This window comes from Colobus angolensis, unplaced genomic scaffold (genome assembly GCF_000951035.1).
Source record: "Colobus angolensis palliatus isolate OR3802 unplaced genomic scaffold, Cang.pa_1.0 Scaffold3, whole genome shotgun sequence".
Lineage (NCBI taxonomy): Eukaryota > Metazoa > Chordata > Mammalia > Primates > Cercopithecidae > Colobus > Colobus angolensis.
The window spans coordinates 23,276,187-23,302,021 of NW_012116265.1; the positions used below are offsets into that span (position 1 = coordinate 23,276,187).

General features: G+C 34.9%; 1 protein-coding gene across 2 annotated transcripts in view; it reads right to left on the minus strand.

The window, feature by feature from the left end:
• The window catches only part of PCNX (pecanex homolog (Drosophila)), a 211,816-nt gene that overhangs the window by 116,213 nt on the left and 69,768 nt on the right, over positions 1-25,835 (minus strand). Inside the window, exons 7-8 of one of the 2 annotated variants that reach the window (XM_011949638.1) lie at positions 20,049-20,181; positions 13,890-14,074 (exon numbers count right to left, since the gene is read on the minus strand). The exons of the other annotated variant lie outside the window; for it this stretch is intronic. Of the exons in view, the coding sequence (XP_011805028.1) occupies positions 13,890-14,074; positions 20,049-20,181 (318 nt within the window). The remainder of the gene's footprint in view (positions 1-13,889; positions 14,075-20,048; positions 20,182-25,835) is intronic. 2 annotated transcript variants of the gene reach the window in all.

The window sequence follows — 25,835 nt, forward strand, 5'->3', positions numbered from 1 at the left end:
AGCAAATAAATGATTATTTTAAAAAGCCATTAGAATACTCAGAATTTTCCCTTCATGATATACTAAATTTCATAAGTTTTTACATCCTAAGAAAATATACCATAACCTTTATTAAAAAAAAAAATTTTAAAACAATGATCTGCATGTAATTCAGCATGATGTGAGTTGAAAAGGAATGTTGGACAGTAGGCTAAAACGTCAACATACAAAATCAGGTATTAAAAGGAAGGGACTTAAGTCAGCTTTGCAATATCAATCTCTTTTTTCTTTTTCCCACAGCACATTCTCTATTCAGGTGATCATATGAATGAATTTAATGTTTAAAAATCACCTGACAACTACTTGCAGGGGGTGAGTAGCCATTTGCAAAGCTTCTTAAGTTTGAGATAGCTCAAACTACAAGTCCACAAAATCCTGTGACTGCATTCTGAGCTGTGTTTCTTAAGAAGAAAAGTGTCCAAGTGTATCTAAGAAAGGTCAGTGAATTGAAAGAGCTAGTATTGCTGGTGATCATGAAATTATATTATTTAATGAACATTACTTGTATGTTTCTACCACAGGAGAGCTACGAAACATTTAGAAACAGCAATTGCTATAACCAAGTATCACTATGAAACTGACAAAAGCTTTAAAAATCATATTGGTTGCAAATGTTGCATATGAATATAGATTTTTTGAATTCTCTTAAGATGAACTTTATAATATCAAATGATTTCTGATAGTGAAATGTTAAAACTCTACATACTGCCTGAGATGTATTCTTCCCCTTTGAGGATCTATGGTAGCCATATTGGTGATGAAAGGGGAGCATAAAATAATTAATATAAATTTCCACGAGGGCAATGAAATGAGGTGTACAACTCTGCAACAATTTTGTCTAGTCCAGGGTGCTTTTTGAGTATCTGTGAGGTTTTAATTTTATTAGCTGGAATTAATGAGGTTAAAAATAGGAATCTTTTTTTTTTGAGATGAAGTCTCACTCTGTCACCCAGGTTGGAGTACAGTGGTGCAACCTCAGCTCACTGCAAGCTCCGCCTCCCAGGTTCACGCCATTCTCCTGCCTCAGCCTCCCAAGTAGCTGGGACTACAGGCACCTGCCACCTCACCGGCTAATTTTTTGTATTTTTAGTAGAGACAGGGTTTCACCATGTTAGCCAGGATGGTTTTGATCTCCTGACCTCGTGATCCGCCTGCCTCGGCCTCCCAAAGTGCTAGGATTACAGGCGTGAGCCACCATGCCTGGCCAAAAATAGGAATTTTAAAGGGCAATGTTGACTTAATGGCAAGGCTAAAAGTCAGATTTTTCCATGCCTACAATGCAAAGAGTGTGCAATAAGGATTTTTTATTTAAGTGAAATACTTGAAAAAACGCTAGTAAAAGGACTCCATAATGTACTAATATGACTAAGGGTTTACAGAACATCTCAAGCATTACTTCATTCTTTAAAATTACTAGAACCAGAAAAAAATAACAATTTGAATTATTTGAGTATGTTCTATGGATCATAAAAGTTATGGTGTTTTCTGTAGCCACATTTTTTTGTCAGAATAATATATTCTTGAGATAAGTTGGGGGAAAAAAGGTTTTCTATGAAATGCTCAGTTCATTTGCTGTCTTTTTTCAAGGTTATTCAGCATGTGAATTATTTAAGACGCCCCCCACACCCGTCTTTAAGTCATAAGTCATTCATCCTTAGCACCTCTAATAGAAACTGGATTAATGAGCTAAAATGAAATGATACAAGCTGTCAACTTGGCTACTTCATAGATGTATCACTGAAAATTTTTTTAAAGTGGTAGGGTGAATTACAGAAGTTGCTACCAAAAGAAAATTAAAAATACTGGCTCACTTAAAATTAAAAAAAATTTTTAATTGTAGTTTTTAATGCTCTGTTCTGTATTCATTTATTGGATAATCAATAATTAATGGTGCTATCATAATTAAACTTACATTAAGAGAAAAAAGAAATATCTGCTCAAAATCACAGATTGCATAAATGCAGAATTATTATTAACTACATTAAATGACTAAATCATAGATTAACAAAGAGCAAAGGGCTTGGTTACTGCATGGGAAACTCAGTAAGAACAGAATGCATAAATGTATTGTCATAACACACTTTATACATATTTTAGAAATAAGTTAATTCTGTATTCAGTAGAACTTAAACTGTTGTAGTATTTCTCAGCATTTAAGCTTTCCAAAGGATTTTTATTAATATATACGTTCTGTTCTTGGTATACTAAAAATAATATGTATCTGTAACAAAATCAGCTAAAGATATTATCTTTGTAATTTTCAAATGAAACAGTAAAAGAATATGTCATTATACTACCATGTTTTCTTTTATGTATAAATATCTAATATTAAATTTATATAGAAATAGTTGCATTTTAAATAAGTAAACATAAAGAATGCAAAAAAAAAGCTTTTCGAGACAGAGAGTTGGAAGAATTGAGTAGTTCTATTACTACCTAAATTTACAACTCTGAATGATTCTATGCAAATTACTAACAAGTAATAAAATCTAAAAATTTAAGCAGAAGCATAAATATGTCTAAAAGGGAGGCTATGATTTTAACAGAAGTACATGACTTCAACAGTGCTTTTCTTTTTTTCCTTAAGAGACTTTTGTCTATTAAGCAGAAGCATATTTAGGTTCTCAAAAATACACATGGCACTTGTCAGAACAAACTAACATTGTAATAAGGCCTCATGGAGTAGTCCCAACTTCACTCCAAAAGAACAATTCTATGTACTTTAGAAGTACCAAATTTTACTCTGAAGATGAACACATCAGAAAAAAATTACACTAAAAATGTATTTTAATGTGCTAATGTAACCTACTGAAGGCAGCTTAAAAAATAACCAACCAGAAATAAATATATATTACTATTGGTTTATAAAGATTATGTTAAATTTTACAAGTTTTCTTGGCATACACAGCAATTTTACTATTTCTTTTGGAATTAAAACCATCATATTTAAACTTTAGGTCCAAAGTAAAATGTGCCGTTACAATACCCCTATTTTAATATTATTCTGCATTAAGAAAAATACTTCAATACTAATTTTTTTCTAATAAACAGAGAAGAAAGCAAAGAAATATGTCCTTCTCACATGAATTTAGATTATAAACGAAGCCATCTCATCATGACTCAACTGTAACCAATTAAATATATGTGATAGAATGCCTCTGTCATGATTTAAGGAGAAAAAAAATCAATTTCTAACAAAATAAACAAGATTACAAACTGGAATTTCAGACTTGTAAAAATTATACTGCCCAAGGGTCTGCATCTCTAAAGACACATACACAAAAAGCTGATATGCCAGGCACAGTAGCTTATGCCAGTAATCCCAGCATTTTGGGAGGTAAGGTGGGAGGAATGCTTGAGCCCAGGAGTTGAAGACAAGCCCAGGCAACATAGTGAGACCTCATCTCTACACACACACAGACACACATACACACACACAGACACACATACACACGCACAGACACACACACACACACACACACACTAGCTGGGTGTGGTGGTATGTGCCCATGGGCCTAACGACTTGGGAAGTTGAGGTGGGAGGATCACTTAAGCTGAGGAGGTTGAGGCTGCAGTGAGCTGTGTTCGTGCCACTGCCCTCCAGCCTGGGCAAGAGAGTGAGATCCTGTCTCAAAAAAAAAAAAAAAGTTAGGATACCTAGCATTTCTTAGCAGTCTTACTGAATCCTCAATAGTGACTGTTATTGTTCATAAAATTTGTTAATTACACACAACCATTCTTTTGAAGTAATATTTCAAAGTAACAACTATAGGTCAATAAATAAGTGATGAGCAACAGGAAGATGAGTAAAATTGGATACTGACTCAACACCAAGGATACTTGAAGCGTTTGCCTAGAGCCATGAATGGTATAGCAGGCAAATTCTGATAAACATTCCCAAGATACTGATAGAAGACATGGGAAGTTAATGGGATTCTCTAACTTATCCTATCAGTAAAAATCCTCATCACACAACACGAAGTTGAGCACATAAGAATTTTAAGAATAGGACTCACCTAAGAAACTCCAATTGCATTCCTTTTTTTTTTTTTTTTATTTTTTGAGACAGAGACTCATTCTGTCACGCAGGCTGGAGTGCAATGGCACAATCATAGCTCACTGCAATCTCAAACTCCTAGGTTCCAGGGATCCTCCCGCCTCAGCTTCCTGAGTAGCTGGGGCTGCAGGCACACGCCACCATGCCTGGCTTACTTTTTAAAAATTTTTTGTAGAGATGGGGGTCTCGCTATGCTGCCCAGGCTGGTCTCGAATTCCTGGGCTTAAGTGATACCTCCTGCCTTGGCCTCCCAACATGCTGGAATTACAGCATGTAATTCCACTGTGCCCAGGCTGTTGTATTCTTGACATCACTCATTTTTCTAAAGATACCTATATGTATCTTGGAAGGAGGTGGTTACTAGAACAAATCATCTATAGGGCTTTTCCAATTCCAAGTATCAAAAACAAAAGAGGTCTCTTAAATTTCTTGGATAATTTTCGTCTTTAACCACCAACCTCCTCAACCTTCCCTTCATTCTGTGTCCTCCAAGCCAGATGCACTTCTACATTGACTTCTGTTTTTTTAGTATTACTCATAGGGCAGAGAGGGGCTATAAGAACAAAGAGAGATGCATGGGCAGTAAATGTATAAAGTGAGTTTTTAAGAGACACTTGGGGGACCACATACATTCTATATGACTGAAGTACTCAATAATAGAAATGTTATTCAAAAAATAATCGGATGGAGATAGCATTGTGTTCATAATGCAATCTCAATGAATATACTATTATACTTTTAAAGAGAAGGCCTTTAAGATCAATTCTAATTTCTTGGATAGTACCCCCCTTATAATCATAAGTGATGACTCAGTTTTCACCCAAACAGAAATTATTCCCTATACTGCTGCTTACTGGTTAACGCAGCAGTCCCCAACTTTTCTGGCACAAGGGACCAGTTTTATGGAAGACAATTTTTCTATGGATCCAGGGGAATGGAGGATGGTTTCAGGATGAAACTGTTCCACCTCAGATCATCAGGCATTAGATTCTCATAAGGAGCAGGCAACCTAGATCCCTCGCATGTGCAGTTTACAATAAGGTTCACGCTCCTATGAGAAACGAATGCTGCCACTGATCTGACAGGAAGAGGAGCTCAGGCAGAAATGCTTGCTCCCCACACCCCGCTCACCTCCTGCTGTGCAGCCCAGTTCGTAACAGGCCACAGATCCATGCCAGTCCATGGCCTGGGGGTTGGGGACCCCTGGGTTAATGGACTTGTTTCTCCCTAGATTAGAGGAGAAATAAAGGAGTCCAAAAACTTTTCCTGTGAAGAGTCAGATACTACATATTTTAGGCTTCATGGGCCAGATAACCTCTGTTGCAACGATTCAAGTCTACAACTGTAACATGAAAGCAGGCATAGACAACACAGAACATAAACACAAATTTTATTTATTTATAAAAACAGGTAGGTATAGAGCTGGACTTAGCCCACAGGTGGTGGTTTGCCAACACCTGTCCTAGACCAAGAATCTTAGGCTCCAAAAACTTCTTTAATCCTCATGATACAATGGAAATCAAGTCACTATGCCCTTGTAACTTCAAGTTTCAATATTTAGAACAAGTCTTTTTTCTTAGTATGTGCAATGCTGTTCTAGCTTTTTAAATCAGACGAATAAGGAAAAAGGTAGGAATAAGAAGAAAGTCTGGTTTAGAAGACAGTTGGGGGGAACTGGTAAGGAAAGACAGATATCTCTATTGCTTGGCAACTGTAAGAGAGATTTACATACTGATATATTTTACTGACATGGCTATCTGATTATCTAGTTCTGAGTTAAGAAAACATGCCTTAATTAATTGTTAAAGACTTCACTCCTGCTTGCTAATCCCAAATCAGCTGAACTTTCCAAAAGTGAATGTACAAGTTCATATTTTGTTGTGATTTCATTATCCATTTTTTTTTTTCAAAAAGACAAGTTATTCTTACTTGGGTAAAATAATCTATCATAACGATATTGATGACATTAAGATTGGTTAGGTAAACAAAAAGACAAGCCACAGAATGGGAGAAAATATTTGTAATTTGTATCTGACAAATAAGTTGTATTTAAAATATCAAAAGAACTCACACCTCAACAGTTAGAAGACCAACAACCCAGGCTGTGCACGGTGGCTCGTGCCTGTAATCCCGGCACTGTGGGAGGCCGAGGTGGGCAGATCACCTGAGGTCAGGAGTTCGAGACCAGCCTGACCAACATGGCAAAACCCCATCTCTACTAAAAATAGAAAAAAAAAAAAAAATAGCTGGGCGCGGTGGCACGTGCCTGTAATCCCAGCTACTTGGGAGGCTGAGGAAGGAGAATCACTGGAACCCAGGAGGCGGAGGTTGCAGTGAGCCTAGAATGCACCACTGTACTCCAGCCTGGACAACAAGAGTAAGAGTCCATTTCAAAAAAAAAGAAGAAGAAGAAGACCAACAACTCAATTTTTAAAATGAGTAAATTTCTGGACACACTTCACAAAAGAAGATAAACCAATAAACACATCAAAAGATGTGGCCAATAAACACATCAAAAGATGCTTATTATCTTTGGTCATAAGAGAAATTTAAATTTAAACCACAATGAGTTACCATTTTATACCCATTATGTCTACAATTCTAAAGGCTAATGAAAGAAAATGTTGGCAAGAAAGGGAACTACTGGAACTTGGTGGTGGGGATGTAGAACTGTTTTCAAAAAGACAGTTTAGAAATTTTATTCACGACAGCCAAAAATGGGAAACAATACAACCATCACCAGGTGAACAGATAAGCAATATACAGCCTGCTCATACAATGGAATTCTCGGCAGTAAGAAAGAACATACTACTCACACATGCAAGCAGTACCATGAATCTCAAAAAGCATTACACTACAGGAAAAGTACATACAAAAGGCTGTATACTATATGACTCCATTTATATCAACTGCTAGAAGAGGGAAATCATAATGATAGAAAGCAGATTAGTGGTCGTCCATGACCAGAGAGATGGACTGCAACACGGCACAGAGAATTTTTTGAAGGTGACAGAAACACTCACATCTTGATTAAGGTATTTGACGGGTATACACATCTGTTAAAACTCCTTGGATTGTATACATTAAACAGATGCCATTTACTGTACCTAAATTATATATCCATAAAGTTGATGAAGAAACAGGAAAATAAAGACTGACCAGGTAAGAGTCTAATGAGCATGTAACAGCACACAATCAGTGAAAGTCCCACCAGATACTAAGATATGGGGAAATTACATTGGTATTTGCTGTTCTGTTTCACGGTTTCATTTAAAAATTATTACTCATCGGAAAATTAAAAAGTAGTATATAAAAGAAAGTTCTTCACTACCCAAAGATAGTCACCGCCAAGAGCATTTTCTGTGTTCCTCTGAAGAGAATCTTCCCCTCACTGAATTTCTGCTGGGCTTTTGTCTACCTAGTTAGAGACATTTTTCAGCCTCTCCCGCGGCAAGAAGTTGTCACATGATTATGTATGGCCAATGAAAGGTGGGAGAAAATGAAAGGCATGTTTTCCAAATCTCAATCAGGAAGATAAAGGCCAGATGTCCTTGATTTTTTCTACTCCCTCCTCATTCCTGTTTGCTGGAAAATGTCAATGACTACAGCAGGCCCTTTGGACAAGGCAAGAAAGTCACATGTGAAAGATAACATAATCGATCCATCATGACAGGAATAGATCCCATTAGACTCCCAATGGTTCTCATGAGAGAAACAGAAACTTCTCTTTCATTTCAATGATTTTGGAAGGGTCTTTCCTTGAAAGAATCTAACATCTATTCCAACTAATGCATATACTAACCAGCTTTATATTAGAATCTTAAGAATGATTAATGTTAGAAAGCAGATAATCTAGTCTAGAGATTCAATGAATTCTTTACAACAAACTAGTGAGAGACAAATTAAATATCTCAACCTGTCCCTGTTTCTGTAAAATTCCTAGAGCTGTTCACACACCCAAAACTATCTGAAATAATATTCTAGTAGTCTTCCCACAATAACAATGATAAACTTCTGAGCATTATGCAGGTGATGAAGAGCAGATAAAATTCATCTAGATTTACTTCTAACTTGTAATACTTGTGGCGATCCTCCCAAACGCTACCAGATAAAGTATAGACCAGCGCTTTCCATAAAGCAATTAACAGTATATCTCAAAGCCCCAATAATGTATAGTCCCCTTGACTGATAATTCCACGTCAACATTATTTATCCTAAGAAAATAATCACAGCAGCTATACACAAAGCTTATGTAATGGACATTCAGCACAGTGTTCATTACAATAGTAAATATCAGGAAACAACATGAAGACTAACAATGGGGTTAGTTAACTGGTTAAATAATGATATAATATTTTATCAAAAATGACAAAGATGATTATATAACAAGTTTACAATTGTCAAACACTGTTCTAACTGTATGCTTAATAAATATAATCCTCACAATAAACCTATGAAGTAGGCATTATTTTTGCCATCTTTTGATAAATGAGGAAACTGAGGCACAAGACAAGACAATAACTTTCCCAAGATCGCATAGTTAATAAGTGGTAAACATTTGAAGCCAAGAAGTTTGGCTCCAGAGTCCACTATATTGTACTGCCTTTCACATACATCTAAGTGACAAAAAATTATGCAGCCACTTAAAAACAAATTAAAGAGGCTGGGCGTGGGAGCTCACGCCTATAATCCCAGCATTTTGGGAGGCCGACGTGGGCGGATCACCTGAAGTCAGGAGTTCGAGGTTCGAGGTGGCAAAACTCCGTCTCTACTAAAAATACAAAATTAGCCAGGTGTGGTGGCGCACACCTATAATCCCAGCTACTCAGGAGGCTGAGGCAGCAGAATCTCTTGAACCCAGGAGGCAGAGGTTGCCGTGAGCCAAGATTGCACCACTGCACTCCCGCCTGGGTGACAAAGTGAGATTCTGTCTCAAAAAAAAGAAATAAAAAATCAAGGAACAGCTAATAACATGAGTAAATGTTCAGACTGCTAAGTGAAAAAAGCGAGATACAAAACTCAAACAGTAGCACGAAAGTCACATAACATGATCCTAACTCTACTTTTTTAAGTGCATATAAACATGTACATTTAAAAAGACTGGAAGGAATAAATTACAAAATACTAATAGTGGATATCTCCGAGTGATGAGATTGTAGATGACTTAATTTTCTTCACGGTATTTTCCAGAATCTGTCAACTTGTATTTCTGTTGTAAGGATGGAAAAGCACATTCTAATTTTACCAAAGCAAAGTAGAATATAGCCCTTAAACCTTTTAATACTTCTTCCTTTGAAACATAATGAAGTATTTTTATTGTTTTGATCAAAATAAACATTTTACTTTCATTCCCCAAAAAGGATCAAAGAATAGAATTTAGTATTTTTTTTTTTGTACTCAAAACAATAATAAAGGACAAAATCAAGGTTGCTGCAAGAGGATGTAACTTTTTTGTTCAGATGAATGAAAATAATCTACCAAAACATAAGGAACTGACATATAAACTCTAAGATCCTTTACAGTCCTCTGACTCTGTATTAATAGTAACAAGGAAAAGTACTAATAGCCCAAAATGCTACAGAGTAGTGTATACAATCTTTTTTAAAACACCAAGACTAACTCTAATAAAAGTGACTAAAAGTATTGTAGATTCACCTGAGTCTCTGCTTTTTAAAGTAGAAAATTTAGGCCGGGTGCGGTGGCTCAAGCCTGTAGTCCCAGCACTTTGGGAGGCCGAGACGGGTGGATCACGAGGTCAGGAGATCGAGACCATCCTGGTCTACACAGTGAAACCCCGTCTCTACTAAAAAATACAAAAAAAAGCGGGGCGAGGTGGTGGCGCCTGTAGTCCCAGCTACTCGGGAGGCTGAGGCAGGAGAATGGCGTAAACCCGGGAGGCGGAGCTTGCAGTGAGCCGAGATCGCGCCACTGCACTCCAGTCTGGGCGACAGAGCTAGACTCCGTCTCAAAAAAAAAAAAAGAAAAGAAAATTTTAAAGCTTCCAAATTATATTTCTGCTACGAACTGCTTAATAGGAAGAGCAATGTTGCCAGGTTTCCTTCAATAATTCTTCTATAGCCAACTACACTTTCAAGTTAAGAAGCTCTAGAATAAAGCAGATTACTTCAAAGAATATCTCCTTTGTCAATCCTTATCCAGTAATAAAACAAAAGAAAACCTAAGGAAAATCAATTCAAGCATCAAAAACTCAGATACATTAAGAAAGTCTTAACCAGAGAAATACTACTCATGATATATATGTGCTTTGTAATTACGTCTTGATAAATATAAAACTCTCCTGTCCTCATTTTCTTGTCAACACTGTAACAGTAATTTCTAAATTTTTCACATAAAGACAAAATAATAACTTCATACACACTTTCAAAGCATTTCCTCACCCTGACCACTAATTTCATACACAGAAAAAAACCACAGGCAATGTTTTCTGTTCTATCTGATCTCATCTACAACATTTTGTTTGAGATGTTGTGTTGCACATTAAGAGTGTAACTACCAGCTATAATGGCAAGTTTCATCATTGCATCAACTTATTAGTCTTAATTTATAAGAGAAAACTAGGATTAGTAACTGAGAAGTAATTGCCAAATTCTATAGAAAAGACTAGCAGATATAAAATGGAACTATAAGGCTACCTGAGTTCAGAGTCTCTTGTGTGACTTCATCTGGGCATTACTAAGTCACAGCTTGTTTTATTTAGAATTTTTGTGTTTAATTCAGAAAAGAGTAAAAAAATCAACAAAAAATAGCAATTCCAATAAAAGACCAATCAGAAGAAAATTAACCCTTAATATGTGGTCTTTAAAATAAAGAGCAACATACTACATTGAAGAATTTGAGAAATTCTGATAGAAGTATCATTTTCAAAGATGTTAACTTCCAAAACTCATCCAACACTTCAGTCATTTGAACCCAATTTTTTTTAAAATTAGGTTCACATGGAAATGAAAGCTATAAATAAGAAAGAAACCATCTAAGTTTTTCCTTTTCCTTTTTTTTTTTTTTTTTTGAGACAGGGTCTCACTCTGTCACCCAGGCTGGAATGCAGTGGTGCAATCTTGATTCACTGCAACCTCCACCTCCCAAGTTCAAGCAATTCTCGTGACTTAGCCTTTTGAGTAACTGGGATTACAGGTATATACCACTATGCCTGGCTATTTTTTGTATTTTTAGTAGAGATGGGGTTTCACCATGTTGGCCAGGCTGCTCTAGAACTCCTGACCTCAATCTGCCCGTCTTGGTCTCCCAAAGTGCTGGGAGTACAGGTGCAAGCCACCAAGCCCAGCCTGAGTTTTTCCTTTTAAATTATGCCACTTATAATTCAAATTGTAAAACTAATCGTGATTAATTTTGCTTGCTGAATACAGATGATAGAAGTACTTCTCCCTCTGCTTAATAAGCTACTAATAAAATCCTTGTAATACTATTTTCAGTGAATTTTTCCAAGATGTCTAATGTTTCCTGGTAACCTCAAAAAGGCAGAGAAATAAGGATTCTCAGGGTTTAGTATAGGAAATGGATATGGTTACCTATTGTGACACCACAAAATAAAGACGTAGAAAACACGGTTTAGGAAAACTATCTAGGCTTAGAATTAAACAATGTCTGATTCAGAGTTTTTTCTTTAATCCAAAACAGCATACGTACATGTACATACACAAACATATGTACTCAAACATGTATTAGTGCATATACATGTATGTTTCATATAAACAAATTATGCATATACATATACTTTCACATATAAAAACTGGTTAAAATTTTTTAATAGAAGAAGCTAAATTTGGAAGCCAACTTTAACATATTTGAGTTAAAGTACCTAATTCATTCACGTATTTTCATTTACATAATTCACTGCTAATTAAAATCATGTAGAAAATTAAACCACACAACAAAAATATTCTAGCTTCTCTACCAATTCCTTTAAGTTCAGTTGCAGTTCATTTTCAGAATCTTTTTTGGCCAACTTTATAGGTTTTGGAACAGGTATACACTCCACTGATTGTTCTGTGCTAATTATTACTAAGCATTCAATTTGGTACCATCCAAATACAACAGAGCAAGACCTAGTTTAAGGTGGCAGTTAACATAAAAGATAAAACCCAAATTTCAAGAGAATATCCTGAATATCCACCAGCAGATGCTAAAGTCGTCTCCAATCAGAAGAGGTTTTTTCAATCTTCAGAACTGGAAAGGCAGTTCATACGTAAATATTTTCAATAATTTGCATGTGGATTTAGAATGAGAGTTTATCATTAAAGCTTGCTTAGCAAATTTTTTGAGCAAACTAAGAATTCTTATGGCAGAAAACAATCTACTGTTTAATTTTGTGCTTGATCTGATAAAAGTCTAAAACTCTGAAAGGGATTAAAATAAAGCCTTTTATTTTAGCCGATCTACTACTATAAAGCCAATGAACAATGAGATGGTGACTGTAATTTTATATTCACAGATTCACAAATCCTTTGGGTTAAGAAAAGAGAAATAGCAATGTAAAGTTATTATATAACTGAATATATTTGCAACTAAAGAAGTATTGGTTACAACTAAAACAAGCAGCTAAATTGGAGTCTACCTCATTCTCCCCCAGCAGCCTCCTTATAAATTTTCTTGCCTCTACAAATCACAAACTTAAATGCAACATCATTCCAAATTTAAAATGTTTTATTGCTTTCTCATTTTATTTAGAAATCACCATACATTCTAATGTTATAAATATCTTAGTTTACCATTTTCAAGTGTCTGTGAGATCTGAAGATGACACTTTTCATCAATATGTATACATACTTATTAATACCTCTCTACAACTCAGCATTTTTACAAAATAGAAAAAAAGTCAATGAATAGGTAGCATGTAAAGTTTTATTAAATCCTAATTTGGGCAACTTATACCTCATATCCTTCCAGTTGAAACAGTAACTTTATAAGTAAAAAGCAATTATAACATGAATAAACAAATCACAATGAGTAAATGCTTCCAAGTGAATATTTCTGAATAACTAGATTTTATTTAATTAAACCATTACTAACCTGTATTCTGAGAACAAGAAAGCTAGATTCTACAGAGACACAGAAACCAAACAGAAACCAAAGTAATATAAAGTATCATCCTTAAATAATGCATAAGACAGACATTTGAGTAGATATGTATCACTGATGTTTAACGATACCGCACCTCTGAGAATTAATTATTCAATAATTTATATGTTTATAGATATATTGACAAGAACAAGAAATAAGCTTTATAAAGTTATTATGTGACATTAGTACGGAGCCACGTTGTCCTCAGAGTACTGTATTTTGAATTAAAATAAATCCTACTACAGATGACGGACATAGTGTGAAAAATAGAGTATCTTAAAGAAAGATTCTATAGTGGCAGACAATTAGAAAGCACTTTTCCCTTTCCTAAAGCACATTCAAAATATTCAAAGAAATTAAAGTTTAGTAAGAAACTTTTTTAAAAAAGTCAACGTTTCCTCCTATATAGTACAAATGCCTGGGAAAAACAGAATTGAGTGTGAACATAATTAACACTTTAACTACCTATTAAAAATGGACATGACCAAAAGAAAATGTAGAATAAGAGTAGAGAGAAACAGAAAAGGAAAAAGCAAAAGTCACATTTTCCTAACACACAGGGCAAATCCTATATAAAAAGCACTCCTATGCATAGTTCCAAAATGAAGCTATCTCAAAAAAGAACTGCAATCGTTACCCATCATCTGCTGCATTAAAGTTTTTGTATCATCAAGATTACATAAGGCCTGCATACCAAGTTCATCTTGCAAACTGCTACCGCCTACAGCAGATGCATTGTCATGTGATGCTTCTAAGTGGACACTCCCATTTCTCACCAGCAAGGAGGCACTAGCACTGAGCACTGCAGCCTGGGAAGGGGGGCGGGACTGGACTTTGACTTGGGCTGTGGACTGCTGGCCTTGCTGACCATCTTGAAGGCTAGGAAAAAACATGGATTGGGGAGACATTACAGGGAAGAAAAGAGAAAACAATACCTAGATTGAAGTCAATATAGAAAACTGATTGCAAAAAGGCACTTTTTCTCAACATAACCTAAGAAAGAGCCAACAAACTTTGTAAAATATACAGATTACACTGCCAACTTAAATCTTCTGGTCCTTACAAATTTGAAGTGACAAATGCAGTCAACATTAAATGTACATGTAAATTGGTTAATCTGCAACTTTTTTCCACCACAAGCCAACTAAATTCTGCTGTAAGGAAAAAGAAAGCAGCAAAAAAGAATCATAAGTACTTTCAATGTATGTGTGCTGCAGCTGGTCCCCGATGGATAAGCCCTATATTTCAGCTAAACATGCACTTTCATTTATAGCCCTGTAATAACTCTAGAATTGTTCTTTCAAATATTCTGAGCTCTCAAACTCACAATAACACAAGTTTATATGCAGTTGAAAGCCAAATCATCTTTATCAAATGCAACCAAAATAACAATCTTGAATCAAAAAAAAATCACAAACTAGTGCAAGAAAACCAGAAAAACTGACTCAACCAAGTGAAATACAAATGGCCATGGGATACAGTCAGAAGTAGAATTAATATAAAGTGTTATCTATAAAAAGCTTACATCTTTCTGAAATAAGGCGTGCTTTATATACAAGGTAGTAGTTACATTCCCATAACAAATTTTGCTATTTCCTCTTCCAAACCATATTCCAGTCTCATTTACATGGATCCATCATTTTGGAAAATCTTTAAAATAATTAGGAAACTAGTAATTTCTCAAAGGAAATTAGGCCTAAGTTTGATAAAATTTTTAAATATTTGGTATTTTGAGATTAAAATTTATTTATTAGAAATTTTAATAAAAAATTATCTAAATTAAGAGACTATATTAACTCATTTTATACTTTCATATTTTTATTTATGATAGTATGAATTTTAATGTTCTTAGTATAATATTTAGTCAAATTTAAACTGACAAAACTCATGAAAAAATGCTTTGAGTATAATTATTATTCTCTACATGATGTTCAATGCAACTCTGCAATCTGCCAATTGAAGTTTACCTTTAACAATCCCAGAGTCTGCAACTAAAATTATTAGACCTCTAGAACGAATAAAAGAATCCTACTTAAGGATGGCCTTATTCAGTTACTTTATCATTTTTCATGAGTATCAACATCTCTCTAATCCTTTGAATTCGATGTAATTGTTTCTCTGGTACACATAAAACAAACTCATGTATTGGGGAATGACCAAGAAATAAAAGGCTATGTTGAAACATATATATATATCTTAAGCCTGTGGTTATGATAATAGACTATATTCTGGAACTACACTGTCTGATACAGTAGCCTGTGACTATCGAAATTAATTAAAATTTTAGTTCCTTGGTCTTGCTAATATTTCAAATGCTCAGTAACTACATAACATACCTACTGTTACCAGAGCTAATAGCTACCAAAGCAGGCAGTAGCAAGTACTTAGTGTCTACCGTATAGAACAGAACAGATCATAGAATATTTCCATCATCCCAGGAAGTCCTATTAACCTGCAGTACTTCATTTCACCAATGAAAAGCACACATTCTAGGCAGAGGATAGGAATGCACAAAACATATGAAAAAACTAAGTTTACAAAATGTGGAGTTGTCAGTCCTTACTGGCATTATTTTTAAAGCCATAATGATAAAAGTATTTAATAATTTCTTCAGACTGGAATATTTGTAGAATACACATAAATCAACAGATAATCTTGGGAACTAATATAATCAGGTAAGTTTTTTTATCTTCCATACACATATAATTCATGTTACTCTTCCTCAGAACCAATCTAAACTTATCCACAAACCTTACCAAAAAGGACAAATTTCACAAGGAAGAAAATACTGAGAAAAAAATGTTTTAGTAGTAAATATTACAAGTTAGAAGTAAATCTAGATGAATTTTATCTACTCTTCATCCCCTGGATAATGCTCAGAAGTTTATCATTGTTATTAAAAACAACGTTTTCATAGTTCAGGTACCATGTGTCCCTTCAGGTTCAGAAGACACAGATTTTACAAAATAGGTACTCAACAAATTTTTCCATCAATTTTTCCATCGAAGGTACTGCTAGTTACCTTTCTATGTGTCTCTCCAACTAAAATGTAAAGTCTAAGAGTATGATTACATAATTTTTATATATCTCTATATTCTAGAAAAACCCAGAAGACTGTTTTGTATAAAGTACAAAAAAAACAGTTGGTGGATTCATTTCTGAGCACCACAAACGGGCCCTATGAATTCCTAATCATGAATTCTTAGTTATTACTATGACCTTATTTTATTACAGATTTTTAAATTTTGTATTAAAAAAATAAATTTAAGAATACACTAAAGCATTTTTCCCCTTCCTCGAAATGCAATGATGATTTCATTCCATTCTAGCCCATTAACTATAATTAAAAAGATATCACATTTAGGATAAATGCAGAACTCTTAATATTTGAATTATAAATATTTTAAATATTTGTCTTTTTTAGGCCTACTAACTGGGAAGAATTAGCAAAGGCCAACAAAACCTACCTATAAAGCAAACAATTTTTTCAAATAAAAACTTTAAAAAATAATTCTGAAACAGTATATTTTTATAAGCATTATAAAATAAATTCAAATTCTCTTTGTAAGAAAATTGATAATTCACTCCCAATCCTTGGGGACGTATATTTTACCAAGTTGCCTTTTGGATGATCACTTACTTATTCATTAAAGTTTAAAATAAATTAGTATATTTACCAGTATTTACATATCACTTGCAATGAAAGTGTTGCCGTATCTATTCTATTTCTTTTTGACAACTTTTCCAAATTTTAAATGACCATATCATCCTATATTTATTTAAAGATGAGATTACTATTCTGTAACTCACACTGAGGAATAACACAATATACTTTACCTGAATTTTTTTACAGTTACAAAAGATGAATAAATTGGTGTTTCTCCCTAATTCCCCATAGATAAATGTTATTGTACTTTACCCATGATGAAGCCAGCTTATTTAAGATATATGTAACCTTGGTACTAGGAATATCCTGGAACCTCAACAAAAACTACAAGCTGATTACTAGACAACTACTTTTCAAAAACTATAATGTGAACCCTTGAAAAATAAGTAGTAGGGGCTGGGTGCGGTGGCTCATGCCTATAATCCTAGCATTTTGGGAGGCCAAGGCAGGTGGATCATGAGGTCAGGAGTTCAAGACCAGCCTGGCCAGCATGGTGAAACCCCATCTCTGCTAAAAATACAAAAAATTATCTGGGCATGGTGGCAGGTGCCTGTAATCCCAGCTACTCAGGAGGCTGTGGCAGGAGAATGCCTTGAACCCAGGAGGCAGAGGTTGCAGTGAGCTGAGATTGCACCACTGCACTCCGGCCTGGAGGACTGAGCAAGGCTCCGTCTCAAAAAACAAAACAAAACAAAACAAAAGGTAGTACACAACATCCTCATTTGAATGGTAATGTATTTCAAACCCTAGAAATACACAGGAAAATTGCAGGTGACTGGCTGGTGTTAGACCACAGCTCTTTAATATTCCACCTGGTAGAGGACAAAAAACTAATTTGTCTGCATATGTTGCTGAGTGGTATCCAGCAGGCTCATTAGTGGCAAAGAATGAAATAATTTTTAAAAACTGAAAAGCAAAAGTTAAAAAAAAAGTTTAAGATATATAAACATGGAGTAAGAAAGCAAAAAAGTTGCCTTTGGCAAGTATTATTTAAGGGGCAAAAAGAAGAGGTTAGAAACAAAATAGAAAAAGTAAAATAAAATGCTGAGCTCTTTGTGCATGTTGAGATTATGCCCCAAATCCATCAGCAGAAAGAAAAGTTACTTCAGGCAGGAAAAGGCAAGGTAGAAAGGAAAAAGAACAGGAAGGCTCACAAAAAGCAAAGGGCTCAGAGAAGGTTTCTAGAACAAGCGTTTCTTTTAAATTGGTTGTCTTCTCATTTTTATATTTTAAATATTGGTTTAATTAATCCACATTACTTTTTATAGAATTTTGACTTATTGAATAATTAATTAGGAACATGATCTATGAAAGACGAAGTTTTTTTTTGCTTTGTTTTGTTTTTGAGATGGAGTATCCCTCTGTCACCCAGGCTGGAGTGCAGTGGCATGATCTTGGCTCATTGCAACCTCCAATTCCTGGGTTCAGGCAATTCTCCTGCATCAGCCTCCCTGAGTAGCTGGGACTACAGGGGCGCACCACCATACCCAGTTAATTTTTTTTTTTTTTTTTGGTAGAGACAAGGTTTCACTATGTTGGCTGGTCTCAAACTCTTGACCTCAGGTGATCTGCCCGCCTCGGCCTCCCAAAGTGCTGGGATTAGCGTGAGCCAGAGCGCCCAGACTTTTTTTTTTTTTTCATTTAAAGGAGCTTTAATTGAGTAATGAACAATTTGTGAACTGGGCAGCCCCCAGAATCACAGCACATTCAGAGATATTCCAGGGGTGCCTCATTAAACACAAAATTCTTGACTGTAATGTAAAATCCAGGAAAACAAGCAAGTCTTAAATCTCAGGGGAGTATGAAATAAAATATTTTAAAGAAACAAGGATTTTCCTTGTTTCAAGAACAAGGTTTTAACAAGAGGAGTTTATCTGTTCCAACCTACTATGTACCTAACAGCAGTTATTTCATTAAATGCTCTTCCTTTTGAATTTGAAATTAAAATGTAGCTGGAAAATAATTTGTAAAATAGTACTTTTAGGATACAGAGGCTAATAAAAGTATTTTGTATAATATATGCACTGCTTAAGTAAGCATATGTAAAGTATTAATATCCATTTTTGGGGCAGAACACAGTGGCTCACGCCTGTAATTCCAGCACTTTGCGAGGCCAAGGCAGGCGGATTATTTGAGGTCAGGAGTTCAAGACCAGCCTGGTCAACATGGCAAAACCCTGTCTCTACAATAATACAAAAATTAGCCAGGCATGGTAGTATGCACCTCTAATCCCAGCTACTTGGGAGGCTGAGCCAGGAGAATCACTTGAACTTGGATGGTGGAGGTTGCAGTGAGCCAAGATCACGCCACTGCACTCCTACCTGGGCAATAGAACGTCCCCCCCCCCAAAAAAAGTATTTATATCTGTTTTTGTATTCTTAAAATAAATTAAAGCCCAAGTGTTTTGGATAGATTTTTATATTTCTAATTCAGGGCATGGATTCATCAGATTTGATGGAATTAAGAATAAAGTAGTTACTAGAATTTTAATGAAAAATTATCCATAATGTTACAAATGGACGTTTTCTTACTTAGGACTACAGGAAAAAGTTATGATGTGTTTGTTTACTATACTACAGAGCTTGAAAAATTTAATAAAGATATACATATAAATGTATATCTCTCTCCAATTGACTACACTTCACATAAATTATATATGTTAGTTCTGTCATTTACCAGATCCTGGTGATTATAAAAGGCACTAAGTTTAGGCAATATAAAATAAAACATATCATATTTTAGTGAAATAAAACAAACTGGCTTATCAAGTTTAAGTGAATTATTTGTTATTCCTCAACAAGCTCACCACTCAGTTTGTATTTGTTCATATTATATTAAATAATGTCAAAATATTGGGGAAAATGTTGCATTATTATTAATTTGGAGTGAGAGGAAAAAAAAGGAAAGCTGACTAAGACCTACTATATACATCCTGTAACTGCCCTCAAGTGATTCTGCAACTTAAAATTGACTAAACCAATCTGATCATTGTGCAACATAAAGCATGCATAATGCAACAGGCTCATGGTTACATGCAGAAAAAGTCAAAAAGGGCTTAAATGTATAGGAAAGAAACAGAAAGGGAAAGAAAAACAACACTCTTCAAATGCTTTCTTGGGACTGGCAGAACAGATTAGAAGGGCTGTTACATGCATGCTAAACTTGGTGGAATTGAAAATACCATACCTTAGGGGTGATCCGATGAGCAATGTAGGAGGGGTAGGGTTACTCCCTGCATTGTGCCGGCGCCGTACTGCCTGGCGCCTAAATGTGCTGCGTTCGCGGCGAAATGACACTGCCTCCTCGCTGGCTTGTGCTGCTGCATCAAGACAGACTTAGGTCAAACAGGAGCCTAGGTCAGAGATGTAAATAGCAGCTGAGCCTGGCTTTCCCTTGACTTCCCACCCTCATGGGTAAAGTGAACTTGTCTAATTAATCCAAACTGTTTTCACATGTACACTGTCAATCTGTCCTATCAGGCAATACACAAAAAGTATCTCATTTATTTAAAGATAACTGTTTCTTTAAAAATAATGTTTTTGACTTATTATCTAGCCTTGCCATCTTCTCTTCAACCTCAATTTCCTATTTTTAAGATCGCTGTTGTTTTAAATCTTTTCCTGAAAGTTTCATTTATTTTGGTCCCATATTCCTCTACTGCCCCGTCAATTAAGTCAACCTTAAAAGCACAGTATTGATTAGTTTCCACTAACGGGAATAGGGCATTAGTTTCTTACATTCATGAGTATTGTAAAAACAGCAAAGACAGTACATTTCACTGCTGATGACAAAGAGTAAGGCAGTAAGTTTATCTCACAGTACCCTGTGCCTCTGGTTGTGAAGTTGCAAAACCAGTGTGTTAATTCAACAGACCATGAATATATCTTACTATAAAGGTACTTCATTACCATCAAACTTTATTCAACTCCATGCCCCTGGCTCTGGTCCTCTCAACTTTAGGAAGCAAATATCAGCAAATTGGCAAGCACAGGAACTCATAGCTTAATCTAACAAGCTTGTACTTTATTGTTTGTACTTTTTTAGTTTGTACTAAAGCCAAGCATACAACATGAGAACATCACAACAATGGCTTAGTAGAACTACATAGATCTTACAAAACCACACCGATTGACCGATTTAGGTTTCTAAAGCAAAATGTAAAATGATTTTCATCCATTTAAATATAAAACAAAACAACTGTGTGATCTAAATAATTTGGGAATCATTTTGCTTTTGAGAAAGGGCATTTTGATGCTAAGTATGAATAAACACACAAGTTAGCACAGAAACATTCTTTTCAAACATGAAATTTCCTTTAAATTCCTTTACTTGTGGGGTAAAAGTCCATGTATACAAAAATTATATATGGCCTATAAGAACAAAAGATGCTGATTAAATCTGGTCATCTACAACTGTGGCTATTTAAACTTAAATTAAAATTAAAAATAAAAATTCAATTCTTGAGATTCATGAATCATACTTCAAGTGCTCAGTTGCTACATGTAGCTAGTTGTTACCATTACTGGACAGTGCAGATATAGAACATTTCCATCATCACACAAAGTTGTATTGAACAGTACTTATCTAGAAAGATAAGGTTGCCTTTTTGTTACCACAGCTACAAGGCACATTACATACTTTGCCAATTCCTGACAACCATGACTTCAATGAAATGAAAATGCAATCAGCATTGCTACAAAGGAGAAAACATGTATTAGGGCAGGGCAATCAATGGATGAAGGACAAAACAAAGCAGAGAAGAAAACAAGCCAATTGAGGGAAGAAATGAAAACTGAGATGAGCAATTGGTATACCTGCTAACAGTTCTTAGACATCAGTAAGGTTTAACTCAGGTTATGGAATTTAAACCACTATTTAAAAACTCAATTCAAGAATTATTTTGTGAAATATTATATTAAAGATTTCTCTTCTACAGTTGTTACAAACTATTATGCTATTATTTATAAAGCATTATTTGTAACAAACTACTACGCTCAATTTACAAGTCAATCCAACCACATCAAGAGACTTTCAAACATTTTTTCTAATTGTAGATACTGTCTCAACCAAAATAGCAGAGTAAAATTTACCCAGACATAATTTATAGAAGATCATTTAATCCATAAAATGTACCAAAATTATTCAGAAGGATTTGGGGAAAAAAGCAGTATGTAATCACTGAATATTGAGTATAGGAAGAAGAGAAATAGATGGTTTTCTTTACTATCTCCCTTCTACTGAAGACTTCATGGTGTTAATCTTAAGTAAAAGCTAATTATTCCACAGTACTGGAGTGAAAAGACAAACTACAGTGTCCACTTTTAATCAAAATGTTTCTTGGTTTCTTCAGAAAACAATTTTTTTTTTTACTAGTAATACACCATTTACATTGTTATCTGCAAAATAGCTGCATATTGTATCACTTACTTTCTTAACAGTCTTGGAAACACATTAAGATGAAAATTTAGGCATCCAGTGAACAATGTTAAAGTGGAATTATGATTACCGTCTATGTTGTCTCTTATAATATTCAGGGAGTAAACACCTACTGTTGCAAGAATTTTCAAAATGTTTACTATGGCAACTGCTTTAACAGTATCACACATTCAAGGGAAAATGCTATACTACAATTTATGGTCACAGTATGTAAGATTAAGCCATGTCCCTGGGAATGTGCTACTTCCAGAACAGCTCTATTTGGAATACAGTAGAGTAGGGGTGCAGTTCTATTCCAGCCAAAGGAGGAAAAATGTGTCTTTAAAGCTTAAAATAATTTGCTGTAAGCACAGTCACATATGTTATAGCCATACTTGATAAAAACTCACTTCCAGAATCCAATTGTAATAAACTCTTTTTGAATCATTTAACTTTATAGAAGAAAAATAGTAAACCAAAACAAAAACAAAAACAAAGAATCTAATCTTTTAACTAGGGAATCAGAGAGAAGGGAGAAAATATTTTAAAAACTGTTTTTGGAGTTGACATTTTGACTCTGCTTAAAACCCAGTATCTCTAGCAAAGAAGAATGAAATTAATTCAATAGTAAGAGCATAAAATGCAGAGTGTGAAAAATTAGCACTCTAGAACAACTAAACTTTATGAATGTGTAGGTAAAAAAGAAAAAACATTCAAGCAATTCAAAAACCGTGAATGACAAGACATATAAAATACTTCCAAGGGTATACATCCAGAGAGTCGCATATTTTTAAATGTATTTTTTCAAACTTAAACGTCTCGACTTTCTATTCATTTATTTGTGTTAAAAAGACTGACTTTACGATCATAATAAGTTTAAGAGGAACCTTCAGGCCAGGCGCAGTGGCTCACACCTATAATCCCAGCACTTTGGGAGGCCGAGGTGGGTGGATTACCTGATGTCAGGAGTTCGAGACCAGCCTGGCCAACAGGGCGAAGCCCTGTCTCTATTAAAAATACAAAAATTAGCAGGTGTGGTGGCAGGCGCCTGTAATCCCAGCTACTCGGGAGACTGAGGCAGGAGAATTATTTGAACCCAGGAGGCAGAAGTTGCAGTGAGCCAAGATCGTGCCACTGCACTCCAGCCTGGGTGACAAGAGTAAAACTCCATCTGAAATAAAATAAAATTAAAAAATCAAAACAAAGTAAAATAAAAATAAGAGGACACTTCAGGTAATTTAGCTTTTTACTTTAGTTATATTGATGCAATCACTCAATTAAGTTTAAGCATTTACTAAATGCCTAAGTTCAATTCATGGACAAACCAAAAATATTCTCTGACATTTTAGACAGCTGTGATCTGGTCCGTTCCTGAAGATAACAAAGAAAGTTTAATCCATAATACATACCTCCTACCTCAGGAGTTACTTCACATTTATCTCAATGAGATAAGGAAAATTCTACACATTCTAAAATGAATTATTTTAGTGCAACTATTTATTTTTTACGGTAGTATTACAATTACAGACTATCAGTTGGTTTTACTCTGTGAATGAAAGCAGAGAAAGCATTAAAGGCACTAATATACTTCTAGAATGGCTGGGATGCCCAAAGAGCAAAATTTAATGAGGTAGGAGGTAATGGCTATCCGAAGTCTATCTTAAAAATTGGAAGCTGTGAGTATAAATATATACAGATAAAGATGCTATTTAAAAATGATGTCAATCATATACCTGATTAATTTATAAAAGAATTTGTATGTAATAAGTTACTTTCTAGTTGTCATGTACTGCTATGGCTGGCATCTTGCAATAGCTCAATTTCAATTAAATTGATAAAAATTTAGAGAAAATTGCTCAGATGTTCTTCTCAGTGAGAAATGTTTATTGTGGGGGGAAAAGGAGTAAATCTGGAAAGATCACGTAAATAAAAATATGCATTTAGTACTTCAAAAAGATCAGAAAAAATGCTATTAGGAAATTAAATTCTTAAGAAAGATGACAAAAGTATGAAACGAATAAGTATATATACATCTCAGAAAAATAAAAGACATCTGCAAACATTCTGAAATACATTGTAATGTTAAGGATAAAAATGATTTTACCTAACAACAAAATTACTATATAAAGACATAAACATTCAAGTAATTTTGCAAAAACATTCTAAAAGGAATGTTTTAGTCTAGGCATGAAATCCACTTTATCTAAATAGTTTTTCCCTCTCATAGTTTCTTTGTCAGCCAAGAATGATGCTACCATCAACATGCAAACATTTTCTTCCAATGAAACAACAAATGCTTTTCAAGCTCATTCTTGTTAGAAATAACAAAAAAATAAATAAGTAAATAAATAAATGTTTTTAAGTGTCATTTTCTGGGAAGCCAGAGAACACTGCTCAATTTCTAAGCATCAATTCTGAATGAAAATAATTTCCATCTGTGAAAACATTTTAAAGGACTGGCCTACTTTTTGACAAGCCAAGGAACTGGAGCAAACAATAACAAAATTATTAGCTATGGCCGGGCACAGTTGCCCACACCTGTAATCCCAGCACTTTGGGAGGCCGAGGTGAGCGGATCACAAGGTCGGGAGTTCGAAAACAGCCTGGCCAATATGGTGAAACCCCATCTCTACTAAAAATACAAAAATTAACTGGGTGTGGTGGCAGGCACTGGTAGTCCCAGCTACTTGGGAGGCTGAGGCAGGAGAATCGCTTGAACCCAGGAAGCAGAGGTTGCAGTGAGCCGAGATCACGCCACTGCACTCCAGCCTGGGCAACAGAGCAAGACTCCATCTCAAGAAAAAAAAAAAAAATTATTAGCTAAGCTTTGAGTTAAAGAGAATTTGCATATCCTTACTGATATTTTCCACAAGTCCACCAGCCAAACAAATATAACTTAAGTATTACTTACTTTTATAGGTGATTTCTAATCCTTTTTAATTCTTTGTGAATGGGATGAAAGATATCAATCCTTTAGATACAATTTTGCATCTACTTTCAGGAGAGTCCCTTACTAAAGGGTCAGTTGTGATAAACACATATATTTGAAGTGACATTTTTGAGAGGGAACACATCCTTACATATGAAAGACATCACTGTCTTTGTTTATATAATGAACCTATAATACATAAAGCATTTTCACATTTCTACACTCATTAGGTTTAAGCTCATTGGAGTCTGATAGTTAACTGTGAGACAGGTCTAAACGGTTATTATTCCCGTTTTACAGTTGAGGAAATTGAGGCACAGATTTAATGACCTGCCAGAATATTAAGACAGTAATTAGAGGTAGTATGAAAATGTAACCGTTTGATGCCCAGAACTTCACTGCTGAGAGAAAGAAAAACACTGTAATGTTTGTTCCTACTTGACAAAATCAGGCATGGGCTGGTTTTGGGAATTCTATATACAAACATGTATTTGCTTCACCAATAAACACCTCTTTTCTTGATATTGTTGTAAAGGAAGATAATTTTGCCAAACCTATTTTTGCTGTATTTAATGAGCCGCCTTCTGTGCGGTTTTATATATGTCTAAGCTTCTTTCACAGTAAAGAAT